We start from the raw sequence: 21,746 nt of genomic DNA, 5'->3' as shown, positions 1-21,746 counted from the left end.
GCCTAGAGCGGAAATAGGGGCGGGCTCTCTTCCCGCGGGCGTCATGGCGGAGGCGGCACTGGACTCTGTGCGGAGGGCGTTACGAGAGTTCCCGGCTGCGGCTCGCGGTGAGTGGCGTCCGCGTGGTGACAACGTGGAGAGATCCTGGGGTACCGGAACTCAGATCGTGTGTGCATTCTGGTGGCCACACATTTTCGTATGTCACCCTTCTCTAGCTAGTGGACGAGCCCTCAGCTCACGGTCGCACGTCCCGGTGCCTTCGTGGGGTGCAGTTGTGGATTTGTTCAAAGCCCAGCTCCGACGGTAGTCGTGCAGTTCTCAAAACCAGCCGGGTGCTGAGTCCCTGTGCTCTGCTTTGCTGCATTTTCGGTACCGAAGACTCTTTGACCTCAAATATCTCGGACGCTGGTGGGTTCTGAGGAGAGAAGCGGTCGACTGCTATCATTTATTCAGAGCGAACTCCAAGCTTTGAGGATTTTAGAGACCCACCCAAGCAATACTGGCTGTTTCACTACCAGGAGTTATGTTTCTTCCATGATCCTCACTACCTCATTCCTCTTCCTTCCCATTTTACTAAGTCGTTTCTTACTGAACAGTAGTGCAGGCACCTCTGCATGCAATGTAAATAAAGTAAGCTTCACTGCCACCCCCTTAGCTGTCCAGAAAGACAGTTCTGCTAAGCATTCTTTGCTGCATCGGGTCCAAGAGGGCATTCCAGGTGCCTCTGCTTCAAATCTTCACATGTGTGAACAAGGGTGCCCATTATTGACAGGCATGCAGGTATTTTGACCTTTTGTTTTCAATAATTCTGCTGCAAATACTTGGCTGTTCACTTAACAAAATTTAAGTACCTCTGTGTGCCAGAATGTGTGTGTTCAGTGTGCTTAAGTTTGGCAACAAATGTCTTTATCTACTGAGCCATCTCACCGGTCCCAGGGTATTTAGGTCTGGAGAGAGACCGCTAGCTGAGTGGGTAAAGTACTTAAGTACATGATGACCTGAATTCAGATCCCCATGCCTGATGAGGATGTCTGCCCCTCTTCCAGAGCTGGGAGGCAGAGTCTGGAGGACCCCAGGGGTTCGCTGGCAGGTCACCCTAGCAACTGCTGAGCTCCAGGTTCAGTGAGAGACTTTCTCTCAGAAAATAAAGTGGAGAATGGTAGACACCTGCTGTCAATTGCCTCCACCCATGCATGCTCAAGCATAGACCATCACTTTGCCATACGCACAGAGAGACAGAGAGAGAGAAGTTTTATGTCTCCACACAACTTAAGAGGCCCGGGACAATCGTGATCATACCAGCCGTGTAGCACAGAAGTGGTATGGAGGACGGTTGCAGGGGCACTGGAGCCCGCTAAGAGTGTGTACCGGCTATGTGCAGGGAGCAGTGGGGACTGAGAGCCTTGGAACAGGCTCTGGGTTCATGTTGAATTTTGTCAGTTAAATTTTTAACCGAATTGCTGGGTCACAGAAATTGTTTGGAGTTCAGTGTGAAGCTCTAGGGGAGAAAAGTAGCTCTTCTTGAAATGAAGAGCAAACAAAACTGGTATAGTTAAAATCCAAAGGCTAGATGGGCAGTTTCACACCAGGTGGTAATGGCGCATGCTTTTAATCCCAGCACTCAGGAGGCTGCGGCAGGTGGATCTCTGAGGCCAGAGCCACTCCCTCTCCCGAAAAACAAAGCAAGTCAGTTTCTGCTCATTTTTAAACTCCAGGGTAGAGTTACACACTGGTAATGTTTTCCTAGCATGTAGGAAGCCCTGGGTTCAATCCCAAGCATTGCAATATAGACCCCCAAAAGCAACTTAGTTGTCCTGAGCCCCAGTTTCCATCTAAGATTACTGCTTTGTGGGAGCTGTTGTTCCTCCCTCCCAGGTCTGCTAGGTGATTCTTACCCCTGTTCCCGACAGCAAGTACATGACTAGCTCTTCTCCGCAGTTTTCGTGGGCCCTCCAATGTCTCTCAAATGGTCCCCAGGTCCAGTTTAAAGATACTCACTTTCTGACTGATTGCAAGGGATTGCAGGCGGCATGGAGATGGAACTACGAATGGGCCTGACCTCGGGTAAAATGAAGGCCGTAGACGTTTGTCTGTGGTTTGCTGATTGGTCCCGAAGTGTTTGGTCAGACAGTAAGGCTGACCAAAGCAAAGCACTCTGCTCTCGTAAAAGCCCAGAGAGGGAACAGCAGGCATGAAACCCAGCCAGAGTCAATGGCCTGTCGACAGGGTCAGATATGAGATGGTAGCAAACCGGACTGGAAAAACGTGGGCTGGACTTAGTCGTGGAGCAGCCTGAACGCACACAGGGTGGACTGCATTCTGCCAGGGGTAGCAGCGAGCCATCAGAGGGGTCGTCACTAAGTGCACAACAAGATGAGATTGCCTTTTGACGGGTGCTCTTGAAAGGGAGTGAGGTTCCCCAGAAAGACCAGTTGGTTCGCTGCAGCAGCAGCCAGCCAGACTGTGGGTCACTTTCCTTTGACTTTATATTTGCTGAGCACCTACTGAGTGCTAAGGCGCTAGAGATGCACTAGGAACCATGGTGATCATTCAAGCCACTGTGTTTCTCTTCTGCTGAAAGAGACGGAGAATGAATAAATAAATGGGTGAGAAACTATCCAGGGTCAGGTAATGAAAAATCTGTGGAGGAAAACTAAATAGACACGGAGATAAGGACTTTCTGACAGGTGACAGGTTAAAGGGGTGACCAGGGAAGGAGGCCTGTCAGTGTGACCGGACCCAGAGCAGCAGAGGGAAGGAGGCCCGTCAGAGAGAGGGAGCCTGCCGGTGTGACCAGACCCAGAGCAGCAGAGGGAGGGGGGGCTGTTCGTGTGGCAGGGACCCAGAGCAGCGGAGGGAAGAGGGTCTGTCATTGTGACCAGACCCAGAGAACCAGAGGGAGGGGGGGCCTGTCGTTGTGTCGGGGACCCAGAGCAGCAGAGGGAAGGAAAGGGTGGTTTGAGAGACAAAGAGGTACAATCTACAGGATTTTGAGATAGCCAGGCCAAGGGCAGGATCGGTTGGATAAATCAAAAGAGACCACAGCCAGGTGTGGTGTTGCACGCTATCATCAGTAGTATCGTCGGTGTCTGCTAAGTACTACATGCTGCATCCTGGGATAATAAGCACGTTTTCGTGAAAGTGTACTTAGCTTCTTTAGTAGAATCCTGGGTTTCCTTAAAGAAAGGCCTGATGATTTCTGGGAAAGAAGCAGGATGTCCTTGAACTTGTTTTGTAGCTGAGGTGACTTCCAACTGATAATCCTACTTCCCCTTCCCAGGTGCTGGGTTTACACCTGTGAGCCACCACACCCAGTTTAAAGGTGACACAGAGCCACTTAGAATGTCTCCGTAGGTGGCCCAGTGGCCAAGTGTTGGCCCAAGGTGGCTAAGGATGCTGCTGCTGTTCCATGAGACCCAAAGCTCAGCTCAGCCCCTGCCTGACTTCTGGTGTTGTCACGGGGTAGTTCTCTCCCCGGACAGCTAGGCCGTGACCTGCTTGAGATGACAGAATCACCCGATATCCACAACGGCCAGGTCCAGTACTGGGACCATTTCAGGTGCTCAGTGAGTCTCACCATTGGAGGGGATCCCAGAGCCAGGCCCCATCACAGTGAGCCTATGGCCACCAGCTCAGCGACTCCCTTTCCTAATGGATGCTGCCGAACGATTGCTTCTTCAGGCAGAGAAGTGAGGGGTCGACTCTGCAGGCTTCCCTGGTCAGCAGCAGCCTTGCCTAGGACGTCTATGATATAGGATTTCTTGTGCAGACAGTGTGACAGAAGGAACCACCCACTGATTTCAGACACCCCCTCATTTTTTCTTAAGACCTCAGTGTACCTCATGCTGTGCCCTACCTGGATGGGCCCCCAAATCCACTGTGTTTCTATCGGGATTGGGTGTGCCCCAATAGGCCCTGCATTATCCGGAATGCGCTGCAACACTGGCCAGCCCTCCAGAAGTGGTCCCTCTCCTACTTAAGGTAAGGTTTTCCTTCTGGGGCAGGGTGGACCAGTGGACATTAGCAGCAGATTACAAACCAAGGGTCCATTCCTTCAGAGCCACAGTGGGTTCCACAGAGGTGAGTGTGGCTGTGACCCCAGATGGCTATGCAGATGCTGTACGAGGGGACCGGTTTGTGATGCCTGCAGAACGTCGCCTGCCCATGAGCCGTGTGCTGGATGTGTTAGAGGGCCGGGCCCAGCACCCAGGAGTCCTCTACGTGCAGAAGCAGTGCTCCAACCTGCCCACCGAGCTGCCCCAGCTTCTGTCAGACATTGAGTCCCATGTGCCCTGGGCCTCTGAGTCACTGGGTGAGTGGAGGGGCAAGAAGCAGGGGGCATGGGGATGAAGTGGAGGGGTCAGCTTGCTTTCCCATTTTCTCCCTTTGGTTTTGGTTCTATGGGATCAGATTCTACCTACCTGCCCAACCCAGGCTTTGACATAAGAACAGAAACCCTGAAGGGCTGCTCTCCCTTCTGCCCCAGAGATCACATTCCCAGCGTCACCTCCCAGACTCCTTGGCATTCCTGTGCTCCCACCCAGATTTCTGAGTAGCTGCCCTGTGCGTGGGAAGTCCTCAGCCTGGTACTAACTCACTCTGTCCCACAGGAAAGATGCCTGATGCTGTGAACTTCTGGCTGGGCGAGGCAGCTGCGGTGACATCCTGTAGGTGGGGACTCTTGAAGTGGGGAGGGAGCTGATAGGGCAGAAAAAGAAAGGTGGGCCTCGGAAGGATTAGCTGTCCTCAGATTTCCTTTGGTATTTTGGGACTAGGACACCACAAAGGGTCTCTCTTGAGAATGGGGACATTGGGGACAGGGTACACCATACCCTCTAGGTCTTGAGAAGCCTCTTCAAAGTCAGATAGGAGAGCAGGGCTTGGGACGTAGAGCCTGTTGGTTCTGCTTCCCCTCCTGAAGAAGGGGAGTCCATACTCAGTCTCTTGTCGCCAAGTTCTGTGATGCTTGCTAGAGTCCTTGGAGTTTCCGAGTCTGCTGATCCTGTGTGGGCTCTCCCTCTCTCTGTAGGCTCTGTTGGGGTGTGGTGCTGAGGGCAGGCTGGACTGCCTTCCTCCCCTCAACTCCAGGCCTTCCATGTGTTGGCAGTGCACAAGGACCACTATGAGAATCTGTACTGTGTAGTCTCTGGCGAGAAACACTTCTTGTTACATCCACCCAGTGACCGGCCTTTCATTCCCTATGGTAGGTGACCTGGCCTAAAAGGAGCTGGTAGCCAGTGGTGGAGGGCGGGCAGCGGGAGCCCAGGGCGGGCTAGATGCCTAGGCCTGAGGTTCCCAGCCCTCTGGTCTCTGTGTGCAGGGAACCCTGGACTGGTTATGGTGGGGAGAGCCTGCAAGGCTGCTGGTCATTTTTCTCTCTACCTTGTCTTCAGATTTGTACACACCAGCAACCTACCAGCTGACCGAAGAGGGCACATTTAGGGTGGTGGACGAGAAGGCCATGGAGAAGGTGTCTGTTCTGTTCTTGGGTTCTGGGGAAGGGGTAGGCTCCTGGGGAGTAGGCACAAAAAGTCTGGGGAGGTGACACCCCTCTCTGAAAGTCCTGAGTCTATGGCTCTTCAAGGAGGAGAAGGGACAGAGCTAGAGGTCTTGGGATCCTCAGAGCCTGCTCCCAGGCAGCTGCTGTGTCTCTAGGTGCCCTGGATCCCACTGGACCCCCTGGCTCCAGACCTGGTCCGGTACCCCAGTTACAGCCAGGCACAGGCCCTTCACTGCACTGTGCGGGCTGGTGAGCTGTTGTACCTGCCAGCCCTGTGGTTTCACCATGTCCAGCAGTCCCACGGCTGCATTGCTGGTAAGGTTACCCAGGGCAACCAGGGTCCAACAAGGTATTGGCTGGGGTGGCTCCGACTGAAAAGAAGGGCCCTCACCTCCACGTCCCTGTCCTCTCCACAGTGAATTTCTGGTATGACATGGAGTATGACCTCAAGTACAGTTACTTCCAGCTGCTGGACTCCCTTACTAGGGCTGCAGGCCTTGACTGACGGGACCCTCACAGATACTGCGGAGGACAGCCCGTGTTGGGGGTTGATTCTAGAAGCAACCTAGAGTTTGCCTATGTACTGTCTGCTGCCAGGGTTCCTGCGTGGGCTGAGACCAGCCTCGACGAAACCTGAAATATAGTTGGAGGACCTCACCCAGGCAGGTCTGGGTGAGGGTGCCAAGGAAGTTGCCACACAGGGACAAGGAAGCGTGGATCAGGTACAGCAGTGCCTGTCACCAGTGCTATGACCTTGGGTGAGTCACTGCGTGTTAGCATCAGCCCTCCGACTGTAAAGTGGAGATAATAATGGCTCTGGCTCCCAGGGCTGTTGTGGGGATAGACATGGACCAGCATGGAGGAGTCAGTCAATAAAAGATGGCGCTGATATATCTGTTCTCAAGCTCCCTGTCACATTGCCTTCCATGGCCTGCCAAGGGCTTAAATGTTCAGGTAAAAGTTTCAGGGTGACCCTGATTGAGGGGTGCAAGCCTGATGCGGGCTTGGGATGCTACCCACAACAGTTGTGTTATAACTGGCTGGCTGGAACTTGATTGGTTCAGGGCCACCAATGCTGTCTCTAGCTTGGTCCCAGACTGCTTTTCCTTTTCCTGGGAAGCCGGCAGATCTGGAGCCCGAGAGTGACCCCTATTCTCTAAGTCTAAACAGGAAGGGACGGGAACCATGGTGCTTGTGAGCTGCTCTCTGAGGAAAGAGTTGATCTCCATATCCAGACTCCTCACTCAGCTGAAGAGCAGGGAGAGCGCCTATCCCCGCATGCCAACCCACAGCCTCATCTCTGGCCAGCCAGCTCCAGGGGTGGAGGCAGCCTAGACATGGCTTTGAAGAGCTGTTTATGTGAAAGCCACTCCCCTTTACGGTTGATGGGGCCCGAGGTACTCTTCCGAGATTGCCCAGGGCTCCAGTTCAGACTGGGCATTCCTGTCGTACTGGCACTGGGAAGGTTGCGAAAGGACCCACGGCGACATGATGCTCGGCCCCACTGCTCACTGCTATTTTGGGGAACCACGGTCTGCTGACTTGCTCAGCCTATGGCCGCAAGTTCTCCTAGAACCCCTCCTCTAAGTTAGGGCTGGTTGGGAGAGTGGGACCTCAGGGAGCCCGTGGCTAACTCCAGGGGTGTCACTGATTCCAGAATCAGCTTCAGGTGTCTCACTTCCTGGGCAGGTGGCTGGGTCAGCAGTGGGCGTGGGGCTTGGGTGGAGCGGAGGAGTCTGTGGGAGGGATTTGAGAGGAATGTGTGGCCAGTTGGCTCACCTCGTCTCTGGGTTTAAAGCTGACAGTTGTTGGTCCTGTGGCCACTTCCCCCACGTACCTGTTCCCGTGGACTTGGTCTCATGGCTCTGGTAAGGCTCCAGAGGGTACTGGGCTCCCATTTCTGACCTGGCTTCCCATGTAGGGCCTGGTTGCTGCTGTTTCTAAGAGGAGCTATGGGCTTTTCTAAGCAGAGGGAGGGATGCTTTCCAGCCTCAGGATCAGACAAAGGAGAAGTCAGGGCAAGGCCAGAACTGGGCTGGGGTCTGTCCTGGGAACAGGTCCCAGGCAGAACTTCCTGGATATGGACCCTGGGAACTCTGGGGATCTTATCCAGTGTTCTGGGGGGCTTCAAAAGAAGTAGCTGCTCCATGCCTCTGACTCGGTTACTTGGCATGTGGGAGCCCGGGGACCATTTCAGAGATGAACTTCCTCAGCTTTGCTCCCGACCATGGATCTCCTTGAACTTGACTGTTGGCACCTTTCCAGAGATATGGCTGAAGACCAAAAGGAAGGACCAGGTGGCAAAAGCTTCCTCTGCCTGGGCACATTGGCAAATGTCCACATCTCCAGAAGCAGAGGGGATTTGGAAGGAGCTCTGGAGACCCCCATCAGATCTGGAGGATAGTAGTGTGGGGGTAGTCTGGGTTGACAGCTGCTATCCTGACCCAGAATCCATCCCAGGATGGGGTAGATAGCACCGGTTACAGCTCATTCATTTGCCTAAACCCCAATGTATTCCTTTCTTTCCCTTGATACTTCAGACCAGCCACAAAGCTGCTTGGTAGGGGTGGGTGGGGAGGTGAGGCCATAGGATAAAAAGACAGAAGGAACCATACCCATTAAAAGGTCAGCTTGCCTGTGTTCCAGTCCCAACCATGCCTCAAGAGAGTGGCCTCAGTTTTCTTCCATGGTTGGTCATGGTCATAGCATCCTTAATAGGATGTGTGACAACTGAGTAAATACATGCTGAGTCCTTGGTATGTAGCTGGCACAGTGTGGTGTTTAATTAGGAGAAGGTGTCATCATGTAGATTCGGTGTCTCTTGCCACTCTGGGATTCTGATGAGTGACCTTTGAGATTGTCCCAACCTCCTCTGTGGCCCTGTCACATTTGGCCCCATCCACCTATAGCAAACCTGCCCCATCTGTCTGCAGGCAAAGGTGGCGGGGACTTGCCTGCTCACTGTCCGTGTCCTTCAGGCTAATGGCTTGCCTTCCAAGGACCTAGGTAAGCACACTGCTTCCCTGGCCCTTAGCTGAGCCCAGAGAACAGGTGGGGGCTGATTGAGAGGAGTTAGTACCAGTGGGAGGGGCTGGGGAGGTTCTGTGGGGTCTACTGGAGAGAAGGGTCCCAAAAGTGGCAGAAGGCTCAGCCCTATGGATACAGCATCTCAGGAAGAAGGAAGTAAACTCAGTAGGCTGGGAAGGGTTCTTGATCATTACAAGACATGTGCTCCTCTTTCCTGCAGTGACATCTTCTGACTGCTATGTAACTCTGGACCTGCCCACAGCCTCCAGCCACACGCTCCAGACACGCACAGTCAAGAATAGCAGAAACCCTGTCTGGAATCAGAGCTTCCACTTCCGGATCCACAGGCTGCTCAAGGTAGCCCAGGCACGGAGTCTACCCTTGCCATTTCCCCTGTGCCCATTACCACGTCTCCTGCCCTGTTTGCCTCTCATCCCCTCCTTCCTGTATAAGCTGCCTCTCTCTTGCCTCTTCCAGAATGTTGTGGAACTGAAAGTCTTTGACCAGGACCTGTTGACTAAAGATGACCCCGTGTTGTCAGTGCTGTTTGATGTAGGGACTCTGCGAGCTGGGGAATCTCGGCGACAGAGTTTCTCACTGAGCACTCAGGTAAAGCTGTGTGTGGGGAAGTGGGGTGGGGGGCAGTTTTGAGGATAGGGCTTCAGAGGCTCCCCTGCTTCAGGGAGTGGCTCAGGCCTCCCAGGCGACTTTTCACCAAGGAGCAGTCCTGTCCCCAACTTCGATCTCACCTTCTGATCAGCACGACTTCTTGGGAACAGTCCAAGGCATAGACAGGGAGTTGTGGAAAGGGACAGCGGCTCTTCCCCAGCTCTATGACTTCAGTATCTCCCACTGCCATCTGGGTTGATGGTGCCTCTAACTTGCTTCTCTTCTAGGAGGACGGGCGCTTGGAAGTTGAATTTCGTCTGCAGAGTCTGTGAGTAGGGGCTCGGGAGCGCCTGGTGGGTGGCAGTGGAGACTTTCCTCTGGGAAGGGCAGTGCAGCTCACCGAGACTGGTACCCCTCCTTGGTAGAGGAGCGGTGCCTGGGCTCTTGCAGAGAGTCACTGGGGACCTCTTTCCAGGACAGACCGTGAGGAACAGCTCATCAGCAATGGCATCCTCGTGGTGAGTGAGGGCCCAGGGCTTCCCCTGGTAGCTCATTCCTCTTGCTGTCAGCTCTTCTCCCAGGCTGAGTGGGCTCACCACAGCCTGGGTCGTGTGGTCTGACTTGGGGATCTTGGTTTGCACGTTCCCCAAGGGAATAAATCTCAAGCAAATGCTTAATGACTGAGGGTGATATAACAGTGTTCTGGGGAGCAGGGACCAGGAGCCCACAATGTAGGGTCCCAGAGAGGGGTGCAGTGTGTATCTAAGGGGATCTCTTGCCCACAGGCTCGGGAGCTCTCCTGCTTGCATGTTCAACTGAAGAAGACAGGCAACCCAGAGGGTGAGTTCATCCTCCTTAGGTGGCCCTTCTGCTCTCATTCCTGTCTCTTCCTCCATTCTGAGCGGAAACCTAGTACTGGCTGCTTTCGGGGAGCAAAACTTGTAAGGGCAGTTCACGCTGGGACTCCCCGGGCTCCATCTCTCCAGCTGGACCATGTCAGAGAGGGACTTCCCTGCAGACTTGATAATGAATTTGGTGGATAGAGATCCCCTCCTGAGTTTCTCCTCTGGTTCCTGTTTCTAGGGTCAGAGAGCAGAGTTCAACTTGTGGTTGCTGGGGCCTGCGAGGGCCCACAGGATGCCTCTGTGGGCGCCAATTCTTTCCGCTTCCACTACCCAGCCTGCTGGGAGCAAGATCTGAGTGTTCACCTGCAGGTAACGCCTTGTTCCTGAGACCCCTGAAGCCCCTCCTGTTCCCTTCCCCACCGTTATTCTGTCCCCACCACAGGGAGTTGGTGGGGTCTTTGCTAAGGTCCTTTCTCCCCCTACTCTTAAGGATGACCCCCAGGAGCAGCTGAAGGTACCATTACGCACCCTACCCTCTTCAGAGTTGGTGAGACTCGTCTTCCCCACGTCCCAGGTAACTGTCATAAAGAGAAGCTGGGTTCACAGGCCTGTCACTGACCTGGCCTTGGAGCAATCAGCCTGCTTTTGTGGCTGATCCTCCCTTCAGGCCATGCCCCGAGACAATCAATGGGTGGAAGGATGGACCCTGGAGAAGGGTTTGGGGCCCAAGGGTTCTTGGAATGGACTGGGGCGCACTGAGGCCCATCATGGTACTCATGGTTTCCAGGAACCACTGATGAGGCTGGAACTGAAGAAGGAAGAAGGGTAAGAGCCTGCTGGGGAGTGGGGAAGCAGGGGGCAGTGCCCAGGCAGCTCAGTGAGGGTCAGTCTGACCTGGGGGAGGGGAGATACAGCAGCTCCTGGGTGTGGGGGGAGGGGGGGCTTTGCAGCGGGAGGAGGCTTCAGTGTGGATAGGCCAGTTCTCAATGTTCCCACTTGGATTTGCTACAGTATGGGGGCGGGGGCGGGGGCGGGGGTGGGGGCGGGCCCTGCCCTGCCACCCCTGCCCTGCCCAGCACACAGCCTGGGAAATTCAGGATCAGTGTCTGTCTGGATAAGCAGGCAGGGAGGCTAGGACACCAAGAGGAAGAGGGAGGGATGAACCTTGGCATGGAGGCTGTTGAGAAGGGACCTTAAGTGACCTTCAGAAGAGGGAGGGTGGCTTTTCATCACCAATAGGTGGGACAGTGGGCCTTCGTTTCTGCCCCCTCTGCCATCATTTTTGGAGCTGTGGGTGAGGGAGAGATTTGACTTGGAGGTGACAGCCCTAGACCCTGGGTGCACTCAGTCCCATGGTCTGCTCTGCCACAGTCACATGCATGCATGGCTCTGAGTTCTCCCTCCCCTCACTCCACAGCAGGAGGTGGCGAGGGCTGAGAAGGGAGGAGAGAGGGCAAGGGTCTGGCAGGTGAAGTCAACCCCAGTTCCTTTTTCTGTGTTGGAGCTGAGAACTGCTTCCGGACTCTTCCTTCTCAGACCAAAGGAGCTGGCAGTGCGGCTGGGCTGTGGGCTCTGTCCTGAGGAGCAGGCCTTCCTGAGCAAAAGGAAGCAGGTGGTGGCCGCTGCCCTGAAAAAGGCCTTACAGCTGGACCAAGACCTGCAAGATGACGAGGTCTGGGGGCTGAGCAGTACGGGGTGGAGTTTTCCTCATCCCTGCTTAGGCCCAGGACTGGGAGGGTTGTGCAGCCCGGAGCTGGTGTCAGCTCAGGCCTGTCGCTGGCAAGCCCTGCCTGCCCTGTTCCTCTTCCTCGATGTTATCAGGATGATACACCAGGCACTTGCAGCTCACAGGTGGGAGTCTCCACATAGGCCGACCCGTGCTCTCCCGCCTGACTGATTTGGCTGATGAGACACACCTGGTATGAGGATGGTCTCTTGACTCAGAATGGTCCCCAGAGGTTCAGACCAGCCTGAGTTGGTTCCCAGGGGAATGAATTCCAACAACGGAGAGCAGGGCCTTTTGGAGACTTTCACAGGAGCCTTGGTGGCTTCCAGAAAGTGATCTCAGGCTCCTTGTGGGCTTGCACTTGTTAGGCCATTCTTCTGGAGCCCCCGATGTTTGAAGCAGTTAGGAGTTTGTTTCTGACTAGATCATCAGGGCTAACTCAGAGCTGGTCCCAGGACTCAATCGCCCCTTGACTATCACGTTTCCTCCCAGAGTGTGGCTTTCTCTATTCCTTGGGCCTTTTTGAACCTGGCTCTTGTCTTCCAGATCCCTGTGATTGCTGTTATGGCCACTGGTGGTGGGATCCGGGCCATGACTTCTTTATATGGGCAGCTAGCTGGCCTGAGGGAGCTTGGGCTCCTGGACTGCATCTCCTACATCACTGGGGCTTCAGGATCCACCTGGTGAGCGTGCTGGGGGCTGGAGGCTGCAGAGCTGGCGGGGTCGGGAGGACTCTAGTGAAAGGGACTTCCTAAGCCTCGTGGGCCCCTACGCAAACTGCACGGACTGAGAACATGCTGGCAGTAGGGGGCAATGTACTCCAGGGAACAAGAAGGAGCTGGCCAGACCTGGCCTTCAGGAGAAAGTCAAAGACATGTGAAGTCCAGATGGAGGGTCGTTTGGTAACAACATTCCCCTAATCCTTGGCTTCCCTCAGGGCATTGGCCAACCTCTACGAGGACCCAGAGTGGTCTCAGAAGGACTTGACAGGGCCCACCGAGTTGCTGAAGACCCAGGTGACAAAGAGCAAGCTGGGTGCCTTGGCCCCCAGCCAGCTGTGGAGGTACCGGCAGGAGCTGGCTGAGCGTGCCCGCCTGGGCCACCCGACCTGCTTTACCAACTTGTGGGCCCTCATCAATGAGACCTTGCTGCATGATGAGGTAGGGAGAAAAGTGGGCCTTGGGTTGGTAAATCTGCCTGGAAATGGACCCACTTCTGGATGCTACATGGGAAAGACTCCCAGCATCAGGAAGCTGAGGGCTTAGGTTGAGTTCCTCTTTCCCTCAGCCCCATGAACATAAACTCTCAGACCAACGGGAGGCCCTGAGTCGAGGCCAGAACCCTCTGCCTATCTACTGTGCCCTCAACAGCAAGGAGCGGGGCCTGACCACCTTTGAATTTGGGGGTGAGTGGCTTCAGAGCTGGGGTCCGTGCTCTTATGGGTGGTAGGGTTCATTGTGTCCAGTATTGAAGAGTTGACTCTGATGCCCTCGTCTCCTGGTTCAAGTACCAAAGTCTGTCATCCTGCCAGCTCCTTAAGTCCCATGCTTGTAACAAGGCCTGAGCCTCCCTTTCCCCAGACTACCCTGAAATAGAGCGAGTCCAGGGTGGGTATCTGGGAGCCCAAGGTCCCTGGCTCCATGGCTGAGCTGTGTGTTGTCCTCACAGAATGGTGTGAGTTCTCTCCCTATGAAGTCGGCTTTCCCAAGTACGGGGCCTTCATCCCCTCTGAGCTCTTTGGCTCCGAGTTCTTCATGGGGCGGCTGGTGAAGCAGCTCCCTGAGTCCCGAATCTGCTTCCTGGAAGGTGAGGAGGCTAGATAATGGGAGGCTTGGGAGAGGGGCCTGGGTGAGAGGGACGCCCTCCCCTTGCCTAGATCTGCCAGAGGGAGGGTGGGTTCGAATCGCAGCAGCAGTTGAGATGTTTTCCCTGACACCCCCTTCTCAGGTATCTGGAGCAACCTGTTTGCAGCCAGCCTCCAAGACAGCTTGTACTGGGCCTCGGAACCCACCCAGTTCTGGGACCGCTGGGCTCAGGATCAGGCCAGCCTGGGTAGGTACCTGGACTTTCCACCAGGGTAGGTACCTGGTGGGCAGCCAGCTGGGAGTATCTTTAAGTCATCGTGGATCTCAGCTGCTTACCGTCTAGGGTCCCCACAAAGAATCAGAGGCCTTCTTTTCCTAATGTTACCGCTTCCCCTCTCGTCTCTACAGACAAAGAGCAGGTCCCCCACCTGAAGATTGCAGAGCCACCAGCAACAGGTGGCAGAATTGCCGAGTTCTTCACTGGCCTCCTGACAAAGCGGCCACTTGCCCAGGCTACCCACAACTTCATGCGTGGCCTCCATTTCCACAAGGACTATTTCCACCACCCCCACTTCTCCACCTGGAAAGGTACCCTGTGTGGTCCAGGCTCTCGGCATCCCTGAGCCTCACGACACCCCCACCTCCTTTCCTCTCTCCCTGGGGTATGCCACTCTGGCAGGATTTGTGGGGACCACAGATTGTCTTTAAGGCCTGGCCTGGACCCACAATGACAGATGATGCTTCTCTCACCCCAAACCTTTGTAGCTACCAAACTGGATGGGCTCCCCAACCAGCTGACACCCATGGAACCCCACCTCTGCCTCCTGGATGTGGGCTACTTCATCAATACTAGCTGCCCACCCCTTCTGCAGCCAACACGGGATGTGGACCTCATCTTATCACTGGATTACAACCTCCATGGAGCCTTTCAGGTTGGGGAGATGCCATCTAGGGTAAACTTCTAGAATAAGAAATGAAACCTACTTTAGGATCCAGTATCTGGCCCCGCTCCCATTAGGGGGAATGACAGTGGCGCCCCGTACTGGGGGAAGTTAGCTCTGCTCTGGGAGTGGGTGCTGAGTAGCGGGGATATTTTCATCTGTCTGTACCCCAGTTCTCTTTGCTGTATCTAACCCTGAAGAGGTCCTGGCATACCTGCCACTTCGGGATGCTCCCACTTTCAGAGGGCTGGCTGTTGGCCACTAACTCAGGGGAGCCCTAGAGGAGCTGGAAGGGAGGACACAGTGAGACTGAGTCTCCAATTTGGTCTTTGGGCCTTGTGAATGCCTTGTGCTGAGCACACTGGGGCCCTCTAATGCCCGCTCTGCCTGCCCAGCAGCAGTTGCAGCTTGTGAGCCGGTTCTGCCAGGAGCAGGGCATCCCTTTCCCACCCATCTCACCCAGCCCTGAGGAGCAGCGCCAACCTCAGGAGTGCCATGTGTTCTGTGACCCCACCCAGCCTGAAGCCCCAACCGTGCTGCACTTCCCTCTGGTCAATGACTCCTTCCAGGACCACTCGGCCCCTGGTGAGCCATGGCCACCTCTCTTCCAGACTGGCCTCAGCGCAGGTGTCCCCAGGCCCCCTACCTAGACTGGCCTCTCTCCACAGGGGTGCCACGGACACAGGAGGAGAAGGCAGCTGGGAAGGTGAACCTGTCTTCTTCTGACTCCCCGTACCACTACACAAAAGTGACCTACAGCCAGGAGGATGTGGACAAGCTGTTACGCCTGACACATTACAACATCTGCAACAACCAGGAACGGCTGCGGGAGGCCCTACGCCAGGCCGTGCAGCGGCGCAAACAGCGCAGGTCTGAGTGACAGTTGGGTTCCCTGGCAGGGTTTCCATCTGGGAGCCTGTGACCCTCCACTCCTTCCTCTTCTGCTCTGACTTGAAGACCAGCATCACCAAGTGCCCCAGAGCCTCTGGGGACTCTGATGTCCAGGCACAGCACCACAGAGACATGGGTCTGGAATCTCCAGCGGTGGCACTGAGCCTGTCAGCCCTGTCACAGTCGAGGATGTGAGCTGCAAGGAGAGACGCTAGGGCCTAGCACTCGGAATGGCTTAACTCACCCCTGGGATGGAGAGATGGACAGTGCTGGCTGCGTGACAGGACACTGACATGTTACAGGGCTCTTATAAATGGGAGATGCTCGGGGGGCGTTGTCCCAAGATTATCTGTTGTATCAGGCTCTTAGTTCCACAAGACATCTGATGTGAGCTCCCCTCTAGAAAATTCTATCCCTGTCCAGATGAACATACTGCCATCTTTGTCCAAACGGAGACCCTGGGGTGAGGCCATGGTCCATTTAAAAGGTGAAGGCTCATCTCGGGCCTCAGTGGTAACAACATGGTGGCAGCGATGCTTGTCCTCTGAACACTGGGCCTGAGCAGCCCAGGAAGGGTGCCTTGGAGCCAGTAGCCAACGGGTTCCCCGGACATGTCTTCACTCTTGCTTCAGCATTCATTTGAAGGCTCAGGCCTGTTGGGAGAGCAGAGATTAGGAACCGTGCACCATAGAATCTTCTATGACATGGTGTCCGGCCCTCTGCCTCCCTGGACATCCCATCTTCTCCTAGCGTAGGGGTGGTGAGCAGATGTAACAGCTTTGGTTCTCACAGTCCAGCAAGCCGGTCTCAGGTCTGCCCTGGAAATGTAGCTGGGATGCTTGAAACGTAATCTCAGCTACTTAGGAGACTGAGGCAGGAAGGTCACAATTCAAAACCAGGTTGGTTAGTCTAGACAACTTAGCGAGCTGTAAAGACAGCCAAGGAGGTATCTCCGTGGTAGAGTACGTGCGAGATGCCCTCCGCTAACTCCAGGGCCACCAGGAACTGCCTCATACAAGCCCCGTTCCTTCAGCTCACACCCTCTGAATCAAGCTGGAGTTCAGGAGTCCTGCAGGAGAGGTGCCAGGCACACAGCTGTGCATCAGTCTAGATGTATGACATTGTCATACTGGCCCTGGGGACCTGTGGGAGTGGTGTTCACAGTCTCTTTCACATGCCTCAAGTGCCCCCGCTTTTAGAGAGGCCTGAAGCCCACTAGCCTGGAGGTAGGAAAGGCATGGGTGAAGATGGCTGAGGACCGTAAAAAGAGCCTGTATTCAACCTCCCTCATCCCTCAGCTTCTAGACTTCTGGCCATTGGCCCTGACTAGGCCCTGGGATCAGGGACAGAGAATCAAATCAGGATAGAGATGAAGAGCAGAGGGGCAAGCAGTGGCTGAGGTCTTGCTGTCTCAGAATGAGGACTGGGGTGGACATCCAGGGTGCCTCTTGCCTACGGGATAGCCAGAGCAGGACCTGGTACCAGCAGGGGCTCCCCAGGTGTAAAGGACATGAAGGGCAGATGAGATGGAGTGAGCCCCTGCAAGAAAGGGAGCCTGTGGTCTCTGCACCAGCCCACTCAGCAGGGTGGGCTCTGAGTCCTGGCCTCTCAGGAATAAGAGGAAAAACCCGTTCCACCCATCTCCTACCTGAGCACAGAATCCTCACTCTCAGCTGGGAACCTGGCCTTGGGTTCGAGGCTATAGAACCAGAGGAGGTTCACCCTAGCTAAGACAGCTTCCTCCTAGAAGCCACTGCGTGTGTCCCTGTCCTAGAGACTCGGGCGTGGTGAATGCGCCCTCTTTTGCCTTCCTACTGGGGCCTGCAGTGTGACTGGGAACTGGGCACTCCCAAGCAGACCCAGAGCAGGGAGGAGGGGAGCTAGGGCCAAGGGACTGGGCAGAACCCCTGGGACCGCATCAGTCCACAGAGAATCCATCAGACGCAGAAAGGCACACATGGCAAGGAGTTTTCTGCACATCTTCCTGATGGTGGGAGCTTGGCCACAGTCCAGACCTCAGGATCTAGCACTCAGTTACCAGAACACAGAACCCACAAAGTTCCAGGCTAGAGGGGGTGGGGGCAGTAGTCCCCAAAGGGGACAGGGCCAGACAATCTACCTCTGCTACTAATTAATTGCATCACTTGGGACAAATTTCTTAACCTCCAGAGTTAAGTTCTTTGAGAAAAACATCAGGTCCCACTTAGACATTAGAGTAGCTACATAAGAACACAAGCAACACTGGGAGCCTGGGGCCCGCCCACTCCCTTCTTCCTTCCCCTGCAGCCCATCTGCCATGCCACCCAGGCTGGCTGCCAGTTCAGCCTGCTTGCTTTTCAGCCCTCCGCTCTGCAGCTCTGCCTGCAGCTCCTCAGCCGAGCTTGCTGTCAGGGGCCAGGCCTGCAGTTCTCACCTTGGGGAGAAGCTAAGCTTCCTGTCCTCCGGTCTCTCACACTCGGGCACAAGGGGGGCTACGTAAGCCAGCTCCTGGGGAGAGATGGGGTACAGGGGTCACAGGGGCCACCTCAGTTTCCCCCACTGAGACTGGTCTCTACTTGCCCGAGGTCTCTTACCCCAGTGCCACCTGGTACTTCGGTTGCCTTCCTGCTATCCGGGAACGGGCTCAGGGCTCTGCTTGTCAGCGCCCCATGGCTACTGTTCCAGAAGCTGGTGCTGGGCTGTGGGGAAGACACAAGGGAAGATGGCCCCAGACCTCTCCAGGAAAGTACTGCCCATGGTCTTCATGGGGAAGGAAGAGGGATCAAGGGAGGATCATGACAGGACAACCAGGAACGGGGGGAGGAAGAGGACCCCCTTCTCTTCCCGAGACCTGTGGATAGAAACTAGCCTTCCCTGAGGTCACCTAGGAAGCTACCCAGGAGCCTGCTGGTAGCCACAGTGCCAGGCCAGGTGGCCACTGAACATGGAGTTGCCTGCAATGGGGGCTTCTACTCACCTGCCTCCCCTCTGCAGGAGGCTGCTGTTTAAGTTCCACAGACTGCTCTATGACATGAGTGCCCTTTGCCTCCTGAGGATACAAGATAGGGGTCCAGATGTCAGGCCCAGCACAGACAAGAGACAGGAGACACCCATTCCTCATTTCTAGTGGGCCCTGCACTCCTGGCCCCTTGTGCCTACTCTAGAGTGTGGAGCCTGGACACTCTGAGCCACTGTAATCTGGCTCATGCTCCAGGGGGTAACCGGTCTAGTGGGGACACCAGGCTATAGCAGGTCCTTCATCTTACCCAGACGTGCAACCAATCCCCAGTTCAGAGAGCCTCTACCAGATTGCCATCTTGTGTGGTCCTGTGTGTGTGTTCCTGTGTGGTCCATAATCTTAGTCCTTCCCTGTTTTCTCCCACCCCAAGAGTGCCGGTCTCTAAGACTGTTTCAGCTTTGGAGTCTTCTGTTCTTGCCAGCCCACAGGGGCACCTCCCTCCCCAGGGCACTGAGGTGGCAGGGGTACCTCTCTCTCCAGGGCACTGGCATAGCAGGCGTGGTGGTTTTTCTGAAGGAGAGACCCTGAGGAAGACTCCACAAGGCCTTAGTGCCCTAAGGAGCCCTAACTTGCAGACTGAGAAACTGTGCTACCCGACTGTGGGCAACGCCTGCGAAGTCTGCATCACCACCCTCCCGGTATGGACCATAACTCCATACCACCATGTGCTTGAGGCAAGGTCCCTAGAGGTTAAACACAAGACGTATACACACATATAGAGTTCGGGTCATCCGCCAAGAGGTGAATGCCAAATTTTATTCAGTATATGTCAGGTTAAATACCCTTTCCCAGAGGAGAGAAGGAGCCCCTCCCAGCCAGGTGTGAGATCACAGTGTTGAGCGCCTGGCGCCAGTAGCAGGAGCTTCCAGACAGGGGGTACTGAGCTGGGAACCCTGACAGACAGATAGGAGGAGATTCAGGGCACCTGTGAGAACCCTCCTTAGCAGGTGAAATTACCATACCAAAGATGGAAACAAGGTTCTGAACTAATCCCCTCCGGCTGGCAGAGGAAGCTAGGCTGGTTAGCTTAAACAGTTCTCGCATCCTGTGCTTGGCCTCGAGGAACAAGGAAGACAGGGCCTTATACCCGACCACCCCATAAGCCTCTTCTCAGTATACTCAGCCTCCCGTCATCCAGTCCTGGGACCTGTGCCATCGTCTGAAGCTGGGTGAACGTCTCCTCATGGGCCACCAGCAGTTTTTCCAGGTCCTCGTGTCTGCCTAGCAGACGTTCCACATCTGTCACTGAGCGCTGAGAGAAACGAGGATGTGGGTCAGAGGAGGGTGCCAGCCCCCCTTGGTCCTCCACAGTTAGCCCAGAGGCCGATGAGCAGGCAACAGGAAGATCTGCCTCCGCTCACCCCATAGCTGGGGTCCAGCAGCAGGCCTTCGTGGGAAGCCAGCCAGGCCTCCGCCAGCTCTAGCTTTTGTCGCAGCTGCCGCAGGCCCCAGCTCTGCTCAAGGCGCTGCCCACGCAGGGCCTGTGTGACCTGAAGTTCCTGCAGGTGTCCGTCCAGCTTCTGCAAACACTCTGCCACCTGCAGGAAGAGGCATGGAAGCTTGGGCAGAGCTCCCACCCCGGCAGGGCTAGCGGGAGAGCCAAGCCCACCCAGATCCTTCCTTTCTGCTCCTTCCTCACCACCCTCTTCCTCACCCTTCCTGGGGCTCCCAGGCCTTAGCAGTGAGGCTCATCCCACCCGCCGTCCACACCTCCGGGGACACGGAGAGGCCGTCGTCCAGCAGCTGCTGCCCTTCCTGCCGTGTGCTCTGGGCTTGACGGCAGCACTCCTGGATTTCCTGGTCCAGCCCCTCATGCTGCTCCTGCTCGAGGAGCTGCTCAGCCCCCACCACTTCCCTAGCCAGCTCCGAGGAAAGCAGCTCCTGAGACCATGCTCTGCCGGGCAAGGAAAGAGAGCTCCTAGCAGAGCTGGCCTGGCAGCCTCCGGGACCAGGGCAGAAGTGCTACTCCCCCGCAGCCAGGGTAGGGCAGAGCTAAGCTAACAGTCCGGACAGGACCCCTGCTTACAGCAATTCCCGACAGCGCCCAAGAAAGGTGTGGCCCTGCGTGGCCTGCAACAGCTCCTGATTCCATTCCTGGGCTTTAGCCTCCAGGTTGGCCCAGGCCCCCTGCACCTTGGTGAGCCACTCAGCCAGACCCTCCTGAGCCGCAGGGTAGCGCTGGCCCAGGCGATGGGCCTCCACCTGCACTCTGGCCACCGCTTTCTCAATAGCTGTCAGCTCTCTCTGCAACCAGAACATGAGGTCAGGCCTCACTCTTGGGGAGGGCACGCTCCCCATTCAGTGGCCCGTGGTAACCCCTCTGTTCTGCTCTAAAGCCTGTGCCATGTCCCCTGGCCAGAGGGGAGTCTGATATCCTGGAGAAGTGGCTCGGGCAGGCCCAGGTAGACGGCCACTAGCCCAGGTGGACGGCCATTATCTGTCATCTCTGCTGAGAGACTGAGTGAGGCACACAGATCTTTTGCCTGAAGAGTGGGGCTGGGGTGAGCAGCCCTGGGTAAGGCCTTTACCTGCAGGCACCTATGCTGCTGCAGGAGCCGTGCAGGTGACAGGCTGTGACCGGGGAACTCTCCCTCCAGCAGGGTAGTCTTCTCCTGCAGCCAGCCTTGGAGCGTGGAGACAGCCTGCTCAAAGCTCCGGCGCTCACGGGCTGCAGCCAGGTTCTGGAAGAGAATGAGGGGAAACCTGCTCGGGGCTGTGCTTCGCTCCACAGTTCCCACGCTACCTGAGACATGGCCTACCTCTCTACGGGCTTCGATTGCCTGGTTCAGCCTCTCCCAGGTGGCCTGGAGGTGATACTTCTGGGCTTGGATCTGGGGGAAGAACCTGGGTGCTTCTCTTTCCAGGGAGGCCATCAGCTCTCTCAGGGTCTGCACCTTGGCCTGGCCCAGGCTGTGGACTTCTCTGCTGAAAGCACCAAATGTGGCTTCCGTCACCTAGAACAATGTAAGCCCAGGGATTGCAGAGCTGCTACTGGCAGCCTTGGAAGCTCATTAAGAGCCTGGCCGTACCAGTGGCCCCAACACCACTTAGCCCTAGAGTTCTAGAACTACAGATTCCTCCAGCCCCCCTGTTCACCCTCAGACTCCCCCATCTTCAAAAACATGCCTTCTTCACCTAAGGAAGCCTTCCCCTCCTCTCCCCTGGGCCTACTGAGGACTAACCCACCTCAATGTCTTCTAGGTCCTGTCCATAGTCCTGGGACTCGGCAGCAGCCACCTTGGTGGTCAGCCAGGCATCCAGGAGCCGGGCCTCTCGCTCCAGCTGGTGTAGGCGTAATTGCTCACGCAGCGCTTGCCCCCTGCCCTCTGCCCTCTGCAGCAGCTGTGCGTGGGCCTCCCTCACAGCCTGCAGCTGGGCCAGCACCCTGGAACTAGGATGGGAAG

The 21,746-nt window shown here is 55.8% G+C and overlaps 2 protein-coding genes across 9 annotated transcripts in view; one reads left to right on the top strand and one right to left on the bottom strand.

The window, feature by feature from the left end:
• Positions 1–25: 25 nt before the first annotated feature.
• On the top strand, positions 26–15,772 carry LOC125416605 (bifunctional peptidase and (3S)-lysyl hydroxylase Jmjd7). 8 transcript variants are annotated; one of them, XM_087911292.1, is made up of 24 exons: positions 26–107; positions 3,828–3,981; positions 4,059–4,312; positions 4,611–4,667; positions 5,108–5,203; positions 5,394–5,470; positions 8,434–8,506; positions 8,748–8,884; positions 9,005–9,136; positions 9,424–9,464; positions 9,612–9,654; positions 9,922–9,976; positions 10,220–10,350; positions 10,472–10,555; positions 10,769–10,806; positions 11,518–11,653; positions 12,254–12,390; positions 12,645–12,867; positions 12,995–13,112; positions 13,376–13,513; positions 13,655–13,759; positions 13,921–14,100; positions 14,278–14,444; positions 15,122–15,300. In XM_087911292.1, the coding sequence occupies exons 1-24, from the start codon at positions 44–46 to the stop codon at positions 15,161–15,163; spliced, it is 2,682 nt and encodes an 893-aa protein (XP_087767418.1). In that variant the 5' UTR covers positions 26–43; the 3' UTR covers positions 15,164–15,300. The 8 variants fall into 8 exon arrangements, 7 of the variants coding, with proteins under 7 accessions (XP_087767418.1, XP_087767417.1, XP_087767416.1 ...); XM_087911290.1 differs by lacking the exons at positions 26–107; positions 3,828–3,981; positions 4,059–4,312; ... (1 more) ...; positions 5,108–5,203; positions 5,394–5,470 and adding exons at positions 6,001–7,368; positions 14,852–15,038 and having other exon boundaries at positions 8,790–8,884; positions 15,122–15,772; XM_087911288.1 differs by lacking the exons at positions 26–107; positions 3,828–3,981; positions 4,059–4,312; ... (1 more) ...; positions 5,108–5,203; positions 5,394–5,470 and adding exons at positions 6,001–7,368; positions 14,852–15,038 and having other exon boundaries at positions 15,122–15,772.
• A 1,688-nt stretch (positions 15,773–17,460) lies between these two features.
• Positions 17,461–21,746, bottom strand: part of Sptbn5 (spectrin beta, non-erythrocytic 5) — a 42,643-nt gene continuing 38,357 nt past the window's right edge. Inside the window, 10 exon segments of the mRNA XM_087910874.1 lie at positions 17,461–17,831; positions 17,918–18,022; positions 18,301–18,372; positions 19,490–19,594; positions 19,704–19,880; positions 20,053–20,236; positions 20,369–20,632; positions 20,674–21,023; positions 21,102–21,296; positions 21,529–21,733. Coding sequence (XP_087767000.1) covers positions 17,754–17,831; positions 17,918–18,022; positions 18,301–18,372; positions 19,490–19,594; positions 19,704–19,880; positions 20,053–20,236; positions 20,369–20,632; positions 20,674–21,023; positions 21,102–21,296; positions 21,529–21,733 — 1,735 coding nt within the window. The 3' untranslated portion in view covers positions 17,461–17,753.

Source organism: Myodes glareolus, chromosome 10 (assembly GCF_982192425.1).
Source record: "Myodes glareolus chromosome 10, mMyoGla1.1, whole genome shotgun sequence".
NCBI lineage: Eukaryota > Metazoa > Chordata > Mammalia > Rodentia > Cricetidae > Myodes > Myodes glareolus.
The sequence above is the reverse complement of the archived record's forward strand: the minus strand, read 5'-3'. Positions and strand labels throughout refer to the sequence as shown.